This window comes from Mastigoproctus giganteus, chromosome 1 (assembly GCF_048544385.1).
Source record: "Mastigoproctus giganteus isolate SK-2022 chromosome 1, ASM4854438v1, whole genome shotgun sequence".
NCBI lineage: Eukaryota > Metazoa > Arthropoda > Arachnida > Uropygi > Thelyphonidae > Mastigoproctus > Mastigoproctus giganteus.
The window spans coordinates 276,419,916-276,438,559 of record NC_143575.1 but is presented as its reverse complement, the minus strand read 5'-3'; the positions used below and the strand labels follow the sequence as shown (position 1 = coordinate 276,438,559).

The following is an 18,644-nucleotide window of genomic DNA, read 5'->3' as shown; positions in this document are numbered from 1 at the left end:
CTGCTGTAAACTCATATTTATTTATTTTATTGACGTTAAAAGCATTTTTACTGGTGTTATTCCCAAATTTATTCCAGTTTAATTTATCTTCTACTGGATCAAATTTAATGAAATTTCACAGAACTTCATTTTAGCTCTATAATAGAGGAAAAACTTTCAAACCGCTGAAAATTGCCATAGGTTTTCCAGGATAATGGAAAATATGAACATGTGATCAAGGAAATTCTCACATAATAAACAGGATAATGTAGATGTATAGCATATAATTGAAAAGCTAAGGAATTTAGAAATATTAAAGTTTTAAGATACAAAAAAAAAAAAAACACACCTTTCGGAAACTGGGAAATGCATTAATTCGGAAACATCTGTTTCAAGTCACTTGGTGTTTTCAGATTGAATTTAATTTTTTTCTTTACAATTAAACTCTGAGGCTGGAAAAGAGTTCTGCACATTTATGAAAATATTCTTCAACTTGGACATGTCATTAAATACCATACGTAATGGAACAACTATAGATGGTGTAGTTAGTTCAATGTAAAATTTATATATCCTACTTTAGTTGACACAAGCCAATACTTTCGGTAACTGATATGTAATTATTATTAATAAAATAAAAACATTATCCATGAATTTTATTAATAGCTGAAAATTAAAACATTTTTAATGCCTGCCAATGACTCTTAAATGTAAAAGATGTTAAATATGCTAGCAGCAGGACACATTATGTACCTGGTACAGAATTTTTTTTTTTTTTTTTACTATTCTTTGCATTTTGTTACAATTTGTAATTTTGTTACAGTGGTGTTAGCAAATTTTTTTAATTGAAAATTTGTTTTAGGTTATATCTTATATATTGTTATATTAGATCTTTCAGAGAAAGATATATGAATTTCAAAAAGTTATTTTTCGTGTCCACACTTTTTTCCCTTTTGCACTCAGTGAATGGTGAATACGCACCTCTGAATAGGGAGGTATGTATTGATGTGCTTTATGTGTGCAACGCGAGGCCAACTTTGTAGTCACTATGTGTGTGTGTGGGGTTTATTTGGGGACAAAAGCCTGCATAAAAGAAATGGAACCAAATGCATTATATGTTCATTGTGCAGCTCATAACATCAACTTAATGGTGAACAATGCAGTTAATGGTATCTCAGATATATCAAAGTATTTTGCAGTTGTACAAAACATGTGTTTTTGGACATGGCATCAATCTTTGGGATTTCTATCTTCATATTGTGGTGAATCAGACTTTACTTTAAAAAAGATAAACCCTACTGTGTGCTGGTTGTCTTTCTTCAAGCAATAAAACAAGCAATAAAACTTCAAGCAACATGCTGCTGAAATTTGGGGTCACCGTCAATAAAGAAACCACTCTTTGCCACAGAATTCTGGCTCCTAAAGAGGGCCAACAGGAAGCACAACCTTCCAGCTCTGATTCGTACCACACAGCTTGCCAACTCTCTCGGAATTCCACGGCTTCCCACCTTAGTTGACGACCAACGCCTCCTAGCAACAGTCAAGATGATAACAGGCATAATGGCAACACCTTCATTCTGGGATACCTGTGGCTGGAGGATCCCCATGCTGCCCTTAGGGCCAATCCCGAGCTCTACTCTCATTCAGCACGACTCCATCTCTCGGACAGGTTCCTTCCTCAGCAGATGCTCAAGCAAACCCAGGCACTGGACGCCGATCTGAACAAATTCGCTGCTGACCGGACTTACCAGAAAAAAATTATGACAAGTAGGACTAATCAGCAATGACTGATGTATACCTTGCATCTGTTCCTGTCTGATTGAGCTGGTGCTCTTATCTCTATGTTAAGCCAGCTCAGATTTAACTCTCGTAAGGAGTTCTCTCCTTTGTATTATGATGTTTTCTTTGTAAAATTACCTTTTTGTAAATAATTGTTCAATTTTCCCAGACGTTTGGGAAACTATAAGCCCCTGGCTTTATGGCCATGAAGGGTAATAAAGATTATCTCTCTCTCTCTCTCTCTCTCTCTCTCTCTCTCTCTCTCTCTCTCTCTAAAACAATGATATACAGATATTCTGAACGTCTTAAACAAAATCATTTTTGATACTACAAAAAAAAAAAAGAAAATTGAATTTATTATTGTAATCAAAATCATTTTGAATTCTTTCGAATATAAATTTGGTGTTGAAATTTCTACAAAGGATTTAGATATTGCTTAGGCAGTAACATATTTAGAAAATTCTTTTGTTGCAGTAAAACAGTTATGAAATGAATTCAAAATTATTTTGAAGAAAGCAACTATTGTTGCAAAAAATGGGGTACTCAAACTAATACGAAAGAAAACTAATAAAAAAAAAAATTTTACAACAAACTTGTAGAAGATCATTGATTTGAAAATTTACAGGATTGTTTTCAAGTTAGTCTTTTATAGAATAATTGATACTGTAACCAGTCAATTAATACACAGATTAAAGGGTTTGAAAACTATTGCCAACTTAATTTTCATTTTTAACACCGAAAATATTAGTGAACATGACAGATGAATAAATCATTCCAAAACACATCTTGCATACCAAATCAATATTCGAATGATTTATCCAAAACTTTATCTTCTCAGTTATTACTTTTCATCAAGATGCTCCAAAGGGAAAGAGAAAATTAATGCAACAAGAGAATTGGCTGAACTAGCGTTGGTGCTGTATTTTGATCTGAGCAAGAGTTACACTGAAGTGTATTCGTTACTAATTCTTGTTCTGACAATTGGGGTGACTGTGGCAACAACGGAATGATCATTTTCAAAGCTGAATTTAATAAGAATTTTGAAAGAAATACGAGTCAAGACCAATCATCTGGCTTAGCCTTTTAAGCATAGAAGCAGAAAATATGGATGGTTCTCAGATAATTGATGAATTCACTAATGTGAAAGCTCGTCCAAAGAAGTTTTAAACAATTTTCAAAGCAAAAATTAGAAGTAAACTTGTCAGAATATGGTAATTTGTTTTGTGTTATGTAATGTGTTAATAAAATTTATTCAATTTGTTTACTTGCTATCTAAATATTTTTTTCTAATCATTTGCTTTTGTGTTTAAATGCATATCCTTATATTCATAAGCATTTAGTGTATTGTATTAATGTAGTGATTGTTATTAAATATATTATTATCAGCAATATACCAATTTCAATGTTTTGTTTTCATTCAATTAATACCCATTAATAAAAAAATAATAAGAAAGTAAAAACTAAGTAGACAGTTGTTGGTAAAACTGCCATCTTCCAGGTATTTTATTTCTTTGTTTAGAAAAAACAAAAAGATTATTGGCATTTTTTTCAGAAAAAACAGGTAATGTTTTTTTTTTTTCTTTTGAATATAAATGCTGGGTTAACACAGAAGGTCAGGGCACCAGGACCTGTTTCGCATTGGGGTCCAGGACAATGCCGAGCCATTTTAGTACCCGAGGCAAGAATGCAAAATTGCACCCCACCCTAAAATATATATATATATATATAAAAATTAATAAAAAAAAAGACATTTAAAATACATTTCTGGTACATGTTTTAATAAAAAATAAAAGGATGGCAAAAAAAATAAAATAACTGTTTAAAGTGATTTTTATTCTGATAAACAGTATTTATTATAAATATATAACAGATTTATTTACGCATCATTCATTTCAAAAATTGTTTAATCTTTCTTTTGGCCCCTTTCAGCTTTGTTGGGGCCAATTTGCTCTAGTTACACCCTGTTCATAAAGTAATGAGTGGACAATAAACTTCCCGATAAACAAAACAGCCACTGCTGTTTTGTTTATTTTTTTTGTTTATCAGCAGTGGCGGCACACCAGCAACAAAACGACAGTTGTTTTGTTACAAATATTTTTTTAATTGTTGTTGTTAATAACAATGACACCACAAACACTTCGACATTCTTTTAAATACTTTTATGGAATTATTCACTAATTTTAATTCTTTCTTTACAATTTTTATTTGTACATAAAGATTTTTATTCTTTTTCTTGATCTTAAAAGAATAAAAAACCAATGTAAAATGTTTTGTAAAAAAAAATTAATTTCAAGATTTATTATTAGACTTGAATATTTATTTTATGCAAAGCCATTAGAAAGTGACTCAGAGAGGACATAAGAAGATTTAACACAAGAAAAGTAGAACAAGCATTAAGGGAAAACAAAGGATTTAAATCAGCAGCCATGAGCAGTAATACAGAAAGACAAATGATACTGAAACTGAAGAATAGCGAAGGTGTACTTATAAACAGCAGAGAAGGCATAATTCAAATAGCAGAAGACTACTAAAGAGAATTATACAAGGAGCAAGGGAATAATACCAGCAGTGGGGAAGATGTATTGCAAAGTAGCAACACATACGACATACCCGATATGCTTCCTGATGAGGTAAAACATGCATTGAAGAAAATGAAGAATCAGAAAGCCCCGGGGGAAGATGAAGTTACTGTAGAGTTGTTAAAATTGGGAGGAAGAGACATAACACAAAAACTGGCAAGGCTCTTCACAAAGTGCATTAGAAAAGGTGTGGTGCCTAAGCAGTGGAATAATGCAATCATAGTTTTGCTGCATAAGAAAGGAGATAAATCAGAAATTGGAAATTATAGACCAATTAGCTTGTTATCCCACATCTACAAGTTGTTCACAAGGGTCATTACTAACAGATTAGAAAGAATACTTGATGAGAATCAACCGAAAGAGCAAGCTGGCTTTAGGACAGGATTCTCAACTATGGATCACTTTCATGTAATATCACAGCTAATGGAGAAAGCAAATGAATACAAAACACCATTATGCCTGGCATTTGTGGATTATGAAAAGGCATTTGACTCCATACAGCATAAGGCAATGTTTCAGGCACTGGAAAGACAAGGCATAGATACTCCATATATTATGATTTTGAAGAAAATATATGAGTGCTACATCCTTTATTAGACTAGACAAAGACAGTAGCAAATTTAAAATCGAGAAAGGAGTTCGACAAGGAGACACTATCTCCGAAGCTGTTTACTGCTGCCCTTGAGGAAGCTTTCAGAAGATTAGACTGGTCGCAGAAAGGAGTCAATGTGAACGGAGAGTACCTAAACCATTTACGATTTGCAGATGACATTGTGGTCATAAGCCACAATCCCAAAGAATTAGAGGACAATCTTAATCAGTTATGCACAGTTAGTAAGGATTTTGGACTAAAGATGAATATGGCTAAAACAAAAGTAATGATGAACACGTATGCCATGGAAAGGGAAATAATGATTGAAGGAGCAGTAATTGAAAAGGTGGAGTCATATACTTATCTGGGACAAGTTATTAGCTGTAATAATGATAAATGGCTGGAAGTCAAGAGAAGAATAAATTTTGGATGGATAGCATTCAGGAAATATAGTGACATACTGAAGAGCAATATCCCAGTTTGTCTGAAACGTAAAATAATGAATCAATGTATACTCCCCACCATGACTTATGGAAGTGAAACTTGGGCACTCACCAAAAGAATGGAAGAGAAGCTAAGAACTACACAGCGAAGAATGGAATGAATTATATTGGGAATCAGACTGTTAGATAAGAAGAGAAACACATGGATTAGGCAGCAAACTCAAGTAAAGGACATTCTTATCAAAACTAAACTAAAATGGTCTTGGGCAGGACACATAGCTCGAAGACATGACAGATGGACTAAGAAAATAATAGAATGGTACCCAAGAGGAGCTAGAAGAAAACCTGGAAGACAAAGGCAGAGATGGATAGATGAAATTCATGAGGTTTTGAGTAGTAAATGGATGGCCAGTGCTCAAAACAGAAGGAACTGGAAAGACAGAGAGTGGTAATCAATGGACACTGCTCATCGTGGACTAATGTTATTAGTGGAGTCCCTCAGGGCTCAGTGTTGGGTCCATTATTGTTTTCTATATTTATAAATGATATTGATGATGGTATATCAAGCTTAATGTCCAAGTTTGCAGATGATACAAAGGTTGGCAGGGTTGTCAAGGACACTACTGACACTATGCTGCTGCAACAGGATCTGGAAAGGTTGTGCAGATGGGCTGAGAGGTGGCAAATGAAGTTGAACATTGACAAATGTAAAGTACTACACATGGGAAACAGCAACCCCAGAGCAACGTATCAACTCTGTGGTACTACACTGACAGTGGTAGAGAATGAAAGGGACTTGGGGGTGATTGTGCAGGCAGATATGAAGTTCTCTGAGCAGTGCAGACGGGCTGCAAGAGTAGCTCATGGAGTATTGTCAATGATATACAGGAATTTTTCCAGCAGGGATAAGGAGGTGATTATTCCATTGTATAAGGCAATGGTCAGGCCACACCTAGAGTACTGTATACAGGTCTGGAGGCCTCATTTCAAGAAGGATGTAGAGCTGCTGGAACGAGTACAGAGAAGGGCAACAAGATTAGTGAATGGAACAAAGGGGTGCTCTTACGAAGAAAGGCTTAAGTTTTGCAAATTACAGTGTCTGGAGACTAGGCACCAGCGAGATGATCTGATAGAGGTGTATAAAGCCTTGAATGGTTTAAGCATGCTCAATGCTGATGGGATTCTTCCTCTAGCTCAGAAAAATCACCTGAGAGGGTATAAATTCAAATTGAGGAAAGACAGATGTAGGATAGACGTGCGGAAATTTGCCTTTAGCCAGCGGGTGGTTGGTTGGTTGGTGGAACAGACTTCCATCCCTTGTGGTGGAGGTTGATAGCCTAAATAAGTTTAAGGCTCAGCTGGACAGGTATTTTGAACAAACAGAGGGGTGAAGTGGAAGTGGTTTTTTTTTTTTTTTTTTTTTTTTGGCTGATGCTGCATAAGCTTGCTTTCTTGCATCAAATGCCTCTACTAATGCTAATGTTGCTGGAGAGGCCTTCATCCTGCAGTGGATTGAAAATGGCTGATGATGATTTATTTTAAAATTGACCTTTACTATAAAACTATATTTATTGTATTCATGGAATTTAGAATTTAATAGTTTTTCAATACAATTTTCACTCATTGACCAAAGAATTATTTTTATAAACAATTTATTATTCTTTTAAAATTTATATTTCTTTATTTTTTAATTACTTTTTTAGTATAGAGCAATGGTTAAAAACAAGAAGTTTCAATAAAAGAAATCAGAGGATGATACAGTGCCTAAAGATAAAAGTAATAATAAAGAAAGTATAGTGAAAGTGAAAATTAGACACTCAACAGGCACAAACATAACTGTACAGCAAGAAGTAACATTGCCAGATGTATGGAATCATTCCCAGTATTCTGAGTTTAAGAATAAATATACATGGCTTAAAAGTTCAAATAGTAACCTTGGATGTAGTACGTGTTCTAGCATTAAAAGCCTAGGCGCTTTAAAAAAAGAAAGAGAAAGAATTTCTGAAGAATGGAGTAACCATTTAATCGAAGCATCTGGAAAAGATCGAAGCAGTAAGCTGTCTAGATTTAGTAAAATTAAGAAGCACATTAATTCCAAAGGTCACAAAATAGCTGAAAATATACTCAATGAAGGACAAGAACGACATTTAGAGGAAAATGTGACAATAGGTATTGCAGCAGAAGAACCCACTACAAAAATTTAGAACTGCTTACTATATAGCAGAGAAAAATAGACCATTTTCTGATCATGAAGATCTTATTAAATTACAAAAGATAAGTGGTCTAGATCTTGGTTCTGTTCTTCACTCTTGGTATTCTGCAAATATAAAAAATCATATTGCAAAAAAATGAGGGAACAAATGATTTTTCAAATTGTTTCCATAAATTCAAAATTAAGTTTTGACAAATCCACAAGTTAAAGCAACAAATTTGATTATTTGAATATATAGGTGGAGAAAATCCAGAATATGTTTCTTGATCTATGCAAATCAGAATTGCAAGATTCTGAGTACATTGGGGGGGGGGGGAACTTTTCCACACTTTCAAAATCCATGGTTTAAACAAAGCCTACTTAAAAAAAGAAAAATTAATTGCAATTGTGACTGACGGAGCCAATATTACGACAGGAAAACATTCTGGTGTAGTAGCTTGGCTTCAACAAAGATATCCAAACATTTTCACTTGGCACTGCCTTAATCATAGATTAGAATTGTCTGTCAGATGTCATTAAAGACGCAAGTGAAATAATTTTAAAAGATTTTTGGACAAACTTTACATTTTATACAGTCAGTCTCCTAAAAATTGCCGAGCTCTTGAAATAACCCCAGGCTGCCCATCTTTGGACCCTTCCAAGAAGCTCGATCTTTTTTCAGATGAGGTTTCCACACTTGAACACAGTATTCCAAATGTAGTCTTACAATTGCCTTACAGAGGAATTAAGACTTCTCTACCTCTACAGGATAACGTTCGATAAATCATTGATAGGACACAATGGGCTTTTCTGGCCGCCTGTTCACAATATTCAGAAAACTTCATATCTGCCATTATTGTAACTCCCAGATCCCTTTCCTCCTCCAATGTTTTCAATTCAACTTCACCAAATGTATAATTTATTTGAGGGTTGCTATTCTCGAGGCATCAGACCCGTCATTTAGCAGCATTAAAACATAGCTACCACTTCTCTGACCATTTATGAAGTCTGTTCAAGTCATCCTGAAGAAAAGTTGCTTGGCACTGATCATTAATAACTCTGCCAATCTTTGTCATCTGCAAATTTTGACATCACGCCTTCTATCCCTCATCAATGTCATTTATGAAAACGAGAAAGTGGTTCAAGAACCGATCTCTGATGGACCCCACTCCTGACACTACATCTGAAGAATATCCATTAATCACAACAACCCTCTGCCCTGCAGCCACCCAGAAACCCCTCTTAAAATCTTACCAGTAATTCCAACCTATTTGAGCTTATACAGTAACCTCTCATGAGGGACAGAGCCAAATGTTTTGCTAAAATCTAAATAAACTGTCAAAATGTTCTCTAAATCCAACTCATGCATAACTGTGTCAAAATAGCCTACTAGGATAGTTAAGTATGATTTTCCCTAAAAGCCATATTGTGTCCTTCAGAATGCCATATCTAAAATGTTACTGGATTGCACTCTTAATCACTATCTCTAGATTTTTTCTACCACTGAAGTCAGACTAACCAATCTGTAGTTACCAACTTCACACTTAGAACCACTTTATATTAGTGATACGTTGGCAATTCTCCAATTCAAACAAAGAAATCTCTGCCGAGTCCAAAGATGCCCTCATAATTAACCTCAATGGTTCAATACACTCCTTCATGCTCTCCCTCAAAACTACAGGGTATATACCATCGACCCTGGGAGTCTTATTTGCCTTTATGCCCAAGTTTTTCTAATAAAAAAAATTTGTAATTATGACCACTAATTTCATATGGTTCAGCCTCACTGAGAACAGGCTGTCGGTAACAGCCTGTTCTCAGCATGAAGGGTCTTTCGTCAGTAAAGACCAATGCAAAGAACCTATTCAATTGAATCGCAACATCAGCTGGGTTATCTAAGACTTTATACATCTAAGATTATAATTATCTAAGATTTTCCCACACATCTTACATCCCTTTCATATGTTTAATATGCTATTAAATATATGAAAAAAGGGAAGGCAAAAGAAACAGATGGCATCCCAATAGAACTGATTAAAAATATAGGTGACTTAGGAATAAAGGAAGTAACAAGAGCCCACAATAATATTTATGAAACAGAGAAAATATCAGAAGATACATACTTCTATCACAGTGGCAATACAAAAAAAAAAAATAGAAAAAAAAAGGACAAACTAAAGCGCACTAAACAGACCCTCATATAAACAAAATTCTTTTAAAGATTATAGACAATAGAATTTATAAGAAATCTGAAATGACAATTGGCAATACACAATTTGGATTGAGACCTGGAATAGCTAGAACAAGAAGCTATTTTCTCATTAACTCAAATAACAGAAAAAGCTATAGAAATGAAAATCTTTATTCATTTGCTTGCTTTGTAGATTATAAAAAAAAGCATTTGATAGAATTAAACAACAATTTAATGGAAATACTCAAAAGAACTGGCCTTGACTCAAAAGACAGACTTAAAATATTTATTGGAATAAAAGGACAAAAATTTGGAAACTAGTTGGAAAGGAAGAACAGAGTGGAAAAAGTACAAGAAAAGGATGTTCTCTCTTTCCTATTGTACATTTACTCAGAAGTAATAGTCCAATAAGCAGTGAAAAATAGGAAAGAAGAAATTATTATAAACAGAACAACCAATTTAAGATATGCAGATGATATGGTGCTAATAATAAATTTGTTAGAAGCAATATAAAACAAAGTGAAACCCTAGGCCTTTCAATAAATATCGAACAAAAAGGGGGGGGGGGAACTGTGATGAAATTGCATTCCAAACAAAATGTAAAAATAACATCATAGAGCAAGTAAACTGCTGCTAACTTGGAAAACACTTCCTCTCAAAAAAAAAAAAAAAAATCAGGATCAGACTAGCCAAAACAAGATTCAGCAAAATGAACATATTGTGCAAAAAGCTGCCTTAAGAAGGTTGCAAAACATGGACCCTCAAGAAAGATGTAGTAAAAGAATAGCAGCACTTGAAATGTAAGCATTGAAAAGAATGATTAAAATCAAATGGACAGACAAAATATCCAGCAAGTGTTTCCTTCGAATGAGTGGCATCAAAAGAGAACTATTAAACAAAATCTGCAGACTCAAAACAGGCTAATGTAGCCATATCATAAGAGATTCAAAATATGAAATATCTAAATTGACATTACAAGGAAAAATTCCCAACAAAAGAACCAGAAGAAGAAAAAGAAAAAACTGGACAGGAATTTCACAGAAGAAATCATTCAAATCATCCATAGGAGTAGAGGAAGACCTCGAAGAAACTAAATTGAGGGGACCATCAAGCTCTCAGCTGCCCACATCAACGCCAGAGCTTGCACTTGGGCATCGCGTGACACAGAGACAACCCCAAGGCAGAATGCGCTGGTCCCGAAGGAACTAGTAGTTGTTGGTGACTATTGTCAGGGAAATGGGGAACATGCTTTGTAAAAAGGATAGGTGGAACAGGACCAGGGTATGTCTGCCAGGGGCAAAGGTTGATGACGTAGAGCAAATATCATCTTTTAAGGGCACAAAAGGTGATATAGTTGTACACGTTGGCACTAATAATATTAAGAGTAGGAGACCGGCAGAATTACTTAACAAGTACAGGTCACTGTTGAACAAAAGCCGAGAATTAGGGTTGAATTTGAAAGTGTCTGCAATTCTGCCCAGACACGAAAGGAGGGAGTATATGATGAGAGCCTTGTCGATCAATTCGGCCCTGGAAAGATTGTGCAAGGCTCAAGGGGTAGAATTTTTTTCAGCCTGGACTGTACTTGTTAACAGGAGAGATTGCTTCTACAGGGATGGGATACACTTAAATAGAAAGGGTGCAAGAATATTTCCTGATGCTATCGAGGCAGTGTTAGGTGGGTCGGAAAACTGCTAGCTTGGGGGGGAGACAAAGACCAATAGATTGACAGTAGCCACTGGCAGAGGTGAAAGAGATTCTTGCACTGCTTCTATTAGAATGAGCAGAAGCCTGAAAAACAAGATGCATGGTATTTCAGAGCCTGCTGCGAGCCATTGCGGTACAAGTAAACACATGGGTTGTGTTAGGGTAGCTAAGAATAGAAACAGGTGCAGGTATACTTGCGTGTACACCAATGCTAGGAGTTTAGTAAATAAATTTGATGAATTTGAGGTATTGCTCAAAACATCAAAGGCAGATATTGTTGGGATATCAGACACGTGGTGTCACACAGATATAAGGGATTCAGAACTGCAATTTGGGGAGTACAACATCTACAGAAAGGATAGACAGGATAGGAAGGGGGGAGGGGTTATGCTATTAGTTAAGAAACACATAAAAACCAAGGAAGTGAAGCCAGTCGACATCGCCGGACAGTGCAGTGTTGAGTCAGTTTGGTGTGACATAAGCATTGGGAGATCAAAATTGAGAGTAGGAGTGTGCTATAGGCCTAATGACTCTGATGAGTATAATAAGGAACTGTACAGGGAAATAAGTGGGCCAGTAAATCAGAGAGTCTTATAATGGGAGATTTTAATTTCCCAGATATTGACTGGAATTTGGGGGGTGGTTACTCACACACTAGCAGGGCTTTTGTGGATTTATTGGATGATTGTTTTCTACATCAGCATGTTCGGGAGGCAACTAGAGGGAGTAATACTCTTGATTTGATTATCAGCAGTGATTCTTCATGCATTAAGAATCTGCAGATAAATGAACCACTAGGTGGCAGTGATCACAGTGTGCTGAAGTGGGATTTACTCAAAGAGGTAACTACCATTAGGGGTAAAGGGAAGGGTTATTGCTTCCGTAAGGGCAACTACGATGGACTGAGACAGTATTTAAATTCTATACAGTGGGACCAACTGATGATGTTACCAACAGCAAATTCAAAATGTGAAGCATTCAAAGAACTTATCTTGGAAGCTACTAGGCTTTACATACCAACTAAGAAATATTGTTCAAGGTTTAGGCCAAAATGGATGTCAGATGAACTAATGAGGATGTCAGATGAACTAATGAGGCATATGGCAGAGAAGAAAAATGCATGGGATACATACAAATTAACACATGACACAGAAGCCTATGATAGATACAAGTTGATATGCAACCAAGTTACAAAGGAGGTTAGGCAGGCGAAGGCAGATTACGAGAAATCCATGGCAAGGGATGCAAAGAAAAACAGCAAAGAGTTCTTTACTTATGTAAACTCTAGAAGGAAGGGGATGAATCAGATTGGTCCACTTGATATTGATGGGTCAACTGTTGATGATCCTGCTCAGGTAGCTAACAAACTAAATGAATATTTTGCATCGACATTCACACATGAGGAGTTATTCAGCAAGGGGAATGCCAGAGGTGTATTCAACTCTAACAGTAAGCTACAGAATCTTGAAATAACTGGGAGTAAAGTGGAGGAGAAACTGTTGAAGATAAACACAAGAAAGGCACCCGGGGTGGATGGGATCTATCCAGTTATATTAAAGGAGGCAGCAAAGGAAGTAAGCAAACCCTTAGCCATAATTATGAGAGCTTCCTTGGACTCAGGGGAGGTACCCATAGACTGGAAATGTGCAAATGTGACCCCAATTCACAAAGGAGGATCAAAGGCTGACACAAGTAATTATAGACCTGTGAGCTTAACTTCTGTTCCAGGAAAATTAATGGAGGCACTGGTTAAAGAAGCACTGCAGGATCATTTAGACAAGACTTCAGTTATAGCTCAGACACAGCATGGTTTTGTTAAGGGGAAGTCTTGCCTGACCAACTTGATTGGATACTATGATGCAGTCACAAAAGAACTGGATGCAGGGAATAACTTTGATATTATATACTTGGATCTTAGAAAGGCTTTTGATACTGTTGCACATGGAAGACTGCTACACAAATTGGAGCAGTGTGACATTGGAGGCAAATTGCTGCTATGGATAAAGGGGTGGTTGAGGGGGAGAAGACAGAGTGGTAATCAATGGACACTGCTCATCATGGACTAATGTTATTAGTGGAGTCCCTCAAGGCTCAATGTTGGGTCCATTATTGTTTTCTGTATTTATAAATGATATTGATGATGGTATATCAAGCTTAATGTCCAAGTTTGCAGACGATACAAAGGTTGGCAGGGTTGTCAAGCACACTACTGACACTATGCTGCTGCTGCAACAGGATCTGGAAAGGTTGAGCAGATGGGCTGAGAGGTGGCAAATGAAGTTTAACATTGACAAATGTAAAGTACTACACATGGGAAACAGCAACCCCAGAGCAACGTATCAACTCTGTGGTACTACACTGACAGTGGTAGAGAATGAAAGGGACTTGGGGGTGGTTGTGCAGGCAGATATGAAGTTCTCTGAGCAGTGCAGACGGGCTGCAAGAGTAGCTCATGGAGTATTGTCAATGATATACAGGAATTTTTCCAGTAGGGATAAGGAGGTGATTATTCCATTGTATAAAGCAATGGTCAGGCCACACCTAGAGTACTGTATACAGGTCTGGAAGCCTCATTTCAAGAAGGATGTAGAGCTGCTGGAACGAGTACAGAGAAGGGCAACAAGATTAGTGAATGGAACAAAGGGGTGCTCTTACGAAGAAAGGCTTAAGTTTTGCAAATTACAGTGTCTGGAGACTAGGCACCAGCGAGGTGATCTGATAGAGATGTATAAAGCCTTGAATGGTTTAAGCATGCTCAATGCTGATGGGATTCTTCCTCTAGCTCAGAAAAATCACCTGAGAGGGCATAAATTCAAATTGAGGAAAGACAGATGTAGGGTAGACGTGTGGAAATTTGCCTTTAGCCAGCGGGTGGTTGGTTGGTGGAACAGACTTCCATCCCTTGTAGTGGAGGTTGATAGCCTAAATAAGTTTAAGGCTCAGCTGGACAGGTATTTTGAACGAACAGAGGGGTGAAGTGGAAGTGGGTTTTTTTTTTTTGGCTGATGCTGCATAAGCTTGCTTTCTTGCATCAAATGCCTCTACTAATGCTAATGGTGATTAATGGTCTCCAACTTCCAAGATGGGGATGGCACATAAAGAATAAATTCAGGGGCTTAAAAATCTCAAGCAGATCTCTTCATAGGTGCCTAGTGTCCAGATGCTGCAATTTGCAGAACTAAAATCTTTCTTGTAAGAGTGATTTCATTCCCCTCACTAATAACTGCTACTCTTCCCTACACCTGTTTCAACAGGTCCACATACTTCCTAAAATTAAGCTTCCAACCCTATACGTAATACTCATGATAATTTCCTCCTTATCCGTGCTGGAAAAATTCCTGTATATTATTGACATGAGCTGCCCTGGCAGCCTGTCAGAGAACTTCATATCTGACCACACAATTTCACCCCCCCCCCCGATCTTTTTCATTCTCCACTACCCAAGTGGAGTACCACACAATTGATACATTACTCTGAGGTTACTGCTACTCATATGCAGTACTTTGTATTTGTCGATGCTAAAGGTTGACAAGGCTCTCATAAACAAACAAGAAAATAACACCAATATCAATGCCTGTGAAGATGCATCCTCCTACAAATTTTGTTCACTGTTGCAACAGCACTGTACACACTGGTGACAGTGATGAAAAATTAATGTGTGCAATTGTAATAAGGAAGTTATAATTAAACCTGCAAGAAATAACCACTCATCTGGCACAGCAGGCAGGTAGATGACAAAAAAATATTCACCAAAATCTCATATGTGACCTTGTCTAGAAATGTGAATTTTTAGAAAGACTGATATTAACTAAGCTACATTGGAGAATTACCTGGAAATCAGCATATACATAGCAGCAGCAAATGGAAAACAAGACTAATGCTAGAAAAAAATCATCCCATGTATGAGTAAACTAACCTTGATTTATTCAAATTAACTTCCTCCCACATCCATGAACAATCACGAAGCAACTGGAAAGACAGATGGATGGCCGTGACTGGTATACTTGTCAAGGTTCTCATCACAGCTCATTGAATGTTGATGAAAGGGGCTTTGATAATGTAGGCAAAACATTTGGTGTCAAAATCATGAAAATAACAGCCTTGCATGGTGCCTTGAACTTCAGGAATAAAAGAAACTCATATAAGGCTAAGTCTGGTGAATACAGTGGGTGCAACAGTACACAGACTTTTTACTAGCCAAAACCTCCCAAACAATAAGAGACTTGTGGCATGATAAGTTGTCATGAAAAAGGAACCAACTTCTGCATTCTCTACAGGAAGGCCACATACGACAGATTCTCTGCAACAAGCATTTCAAAACATCCAGATAGCAGGCAGCAGTAACACTTTGGTCACTGGGCATGAACTCTGTACAGTTCCATTTCTATTGTAGAAAGTGATGTGTATGGTTTTGATTTTTGAGCTTTCTTGAACTTTTTTGGCTTTGGGAGAGTTTGCAAAGTTCCACTTTGCAATTTATCACTTTGTTGCAGAGTCTTACAGAAAACACCACATCTCATCACTTGCAATGATCAAATTCAGGAAATTGGGTTTGTTTTCAGTGGCCTCAATGAGTTTTCTGCAGCATTTCACTTGCATCTGTAGTTGACCATTTCTTAAAAAATTGGAATAAACACACATAGCCCTTCATTTTCTTCAAAATCCTGGGTTATCTGTCAATGGTTTCCTTATTAATGCACAGATCTTCTGAAAATATTCAGAGAGCTGAACACTAGTAATGATTTCTCAAACTTTTTCAATCAACTCTAGCATTCAAACCATATTTGCTAGGACTGGATGTTCATCTTCCTGAAATTCTCTTCCATGGGCAAAACATTTATGCCACTCAAACACATGTGTAAGAGACAATTCTCTCCACATGCTTGTTTCATCATTTGAAACAATTCTGTGGCACTTTTGCCCAATTGAACACAACTTTGTTTGCCCTTTGTTCCAGTACGCTCTGCAACACAGACACAGGAGAGAAAGAGAGACATGCAGTTCAGCTCACACAACATCCTGAAATTGGGGAAATTTCCACTGACCTTGTCTGCAGTGCTCAAGGAACAATCACTCTTTTATTTCATGTTTACTTCTAGTAGATGACAGCACCAGCATCTGTCTAATAAGTCTCATTTCCCAATTGCTGTACTATGTACAGTCTGCAATGAAAGTGTTAAATAGCTAGTTTTCGTATTCATAAATAGCAGTATAACTGAAAAAATAAAATAAAAGATGAGAATTTACCTGTTGCTTGGTGATAAGGTATCACCCTTCTTTAACAATATGAATGCTACAAGTAAGTTGCCAACTGCAGACAAAAATCCAATAATGAAAAGAGCTGCAATGTACAAATGGCTTGCCCAGCTATCCTGACTATTGGATACATTAGAAACAGCATCAGAGGAAACAGCTAAAATAAAATTAGCCAGCATAGACACAACTAGCCATATGCATAACATAACTATTTCGCCTTAAAATTCTGAGTCATTTAAATGCACAGACTTCATTATTATAACTTACATTCAATTCTTTAATGTATAAAAAGTGTTTATTTTTAATGATCAAAATAAGTCAGTTTTCTCTATTTTGTGTATACACACTATACAAACTCTTTGGCATTATTATAGAAAGTTTATTAAAATTTCATTATATACAATAAAAATTAAGTAAATTTTATTCTAAATGTATAATATAAATCTTAAAATCACTGGAATATGACTTCTGCAGCACAGTAAATGTCAATCTTCATAGTAGCAAAAAGACTGCACTAAGACTCAAAAACAGATAGGTAGGCAGAAGTTACACTTTCAGGTTTAACAATCCACATTGTTTTCTTCTGTTTCTTTGTATTAACCATTATTCTCGCTGAAATTAAAAATATAAAACATGCTTTACTATAAAAAAACCACCACACACATTAAATTTATTACAATAGTTCTTAAAAACTCATCACAAATTTCTGGAATAATTTGTCCAATAAATGCTGTCACAAGTTAGTTGGAAAGCATGTGGACCTACAGTGGCCAATTTCCCAAAAGCACTTGGGCATATAAATTTCCAGTGGCAGAAGTTCTGTGGAGTGAGGTTCTTTGTGGAATTTGTTTCGCAAAAATAAACACATTATACATAACTTTTAATAATTAATTTTAACAAATTAAAATTGTTTTTATTTTGACAATTATCCAAACATTAAAAGGAAAATTTCCAAAAATCACATTAAAATATAAAATATGCTTGTTACTTTTCTTTTGACGAAGTAAAATCTTATTTATATATCACATAAGTCAGTTTCAACCTGTAAATCACAATTGGAGAATTTACTGGATTTCAACTTGGTATGATCAAATCAGACAAGAGACCCAAACAACTAAATGATTTTATTCCAATTGTCATAGCTATATTTACTTTTACTACCATCTATTATAAAATGTATCTACAATTACTTGGAAACATGGATAAGATATGGCAACACCTATTTATAGATTTCTAGACAATTAATTCATACAGAAACTGATATTACCCGAAATGACCTTAAATGTACTCTACACAGCCCACACATGAAAAACATTACTTATGTACTCATGAGAGGGTTACATAAAAATGCAAATTGATAAGACTCTCAGTTAATATGGCTACATTTCAGATTAAAAGCTATCTATTTACCTGAACACTAGCAATTTATACTATCTGAACTCTGCCTGTGCTAATTTAGAGAAGAACATTAGTAAATTAATAAGAGGAGTATACCTCAATATAGTACGTGGAACACTTCCGTATGATACCCTCCAGAAATTAAAACGGGAAAAAACGAAAAAACCGACAACTTACCGGTACATTAAAGTAAAATATAAATATAATTTATATTTTACATTTAAGGTGTAATTAAGGTTTATATTTAAGGTGCAGGTTTAGCCTGATTCGGTAATTTTCATTCCTGTGATCACGACAGTCGGTCGAAAAGCATTGTCAGCTTCAGGAAGGAAAATCGTTTTGAATTTTTCGTTAGATTCTTTTAATTGCGTTAATTTGAATTTTAATTAGAAATTAAGTTGGACATTCAAATACTAGGAAGAGTAAGCATGTTTTACATACTTAGAAATCAGTTATTCTGTACACTATTTACATAAAAAAGATTATGAAGTAGGACAAAAGAAAATATATTTAGCTATAAAAGCTTTATAAC

General features: G+C 35.8%; 1 protein-coding gene across 1 annotated transcript in view; it reads right to left on the bottom strand.

Moving 5' to 3' along the window:
- The window catches only part of LOC150092015 (G protein-coupled receptor 161B-like), a 60,424-nt gene extending 43,531 nt beyond the window's left edge, over positions 1–16,893 (bottom strand). Inside the window, exon 1 of the mRNA XM_090371064.1 lies at positions 16,706–16,893. Coding sequence (XP_090227190.1) covers positions 16,706–16,893 — 188 coding nt within the window. The remainder of the gene's footprint in view (positions 1–16,705) is intronic.
- Between the last annotated feature and the right edge of the window lie 1,751 nt (positions 16,894–18,644).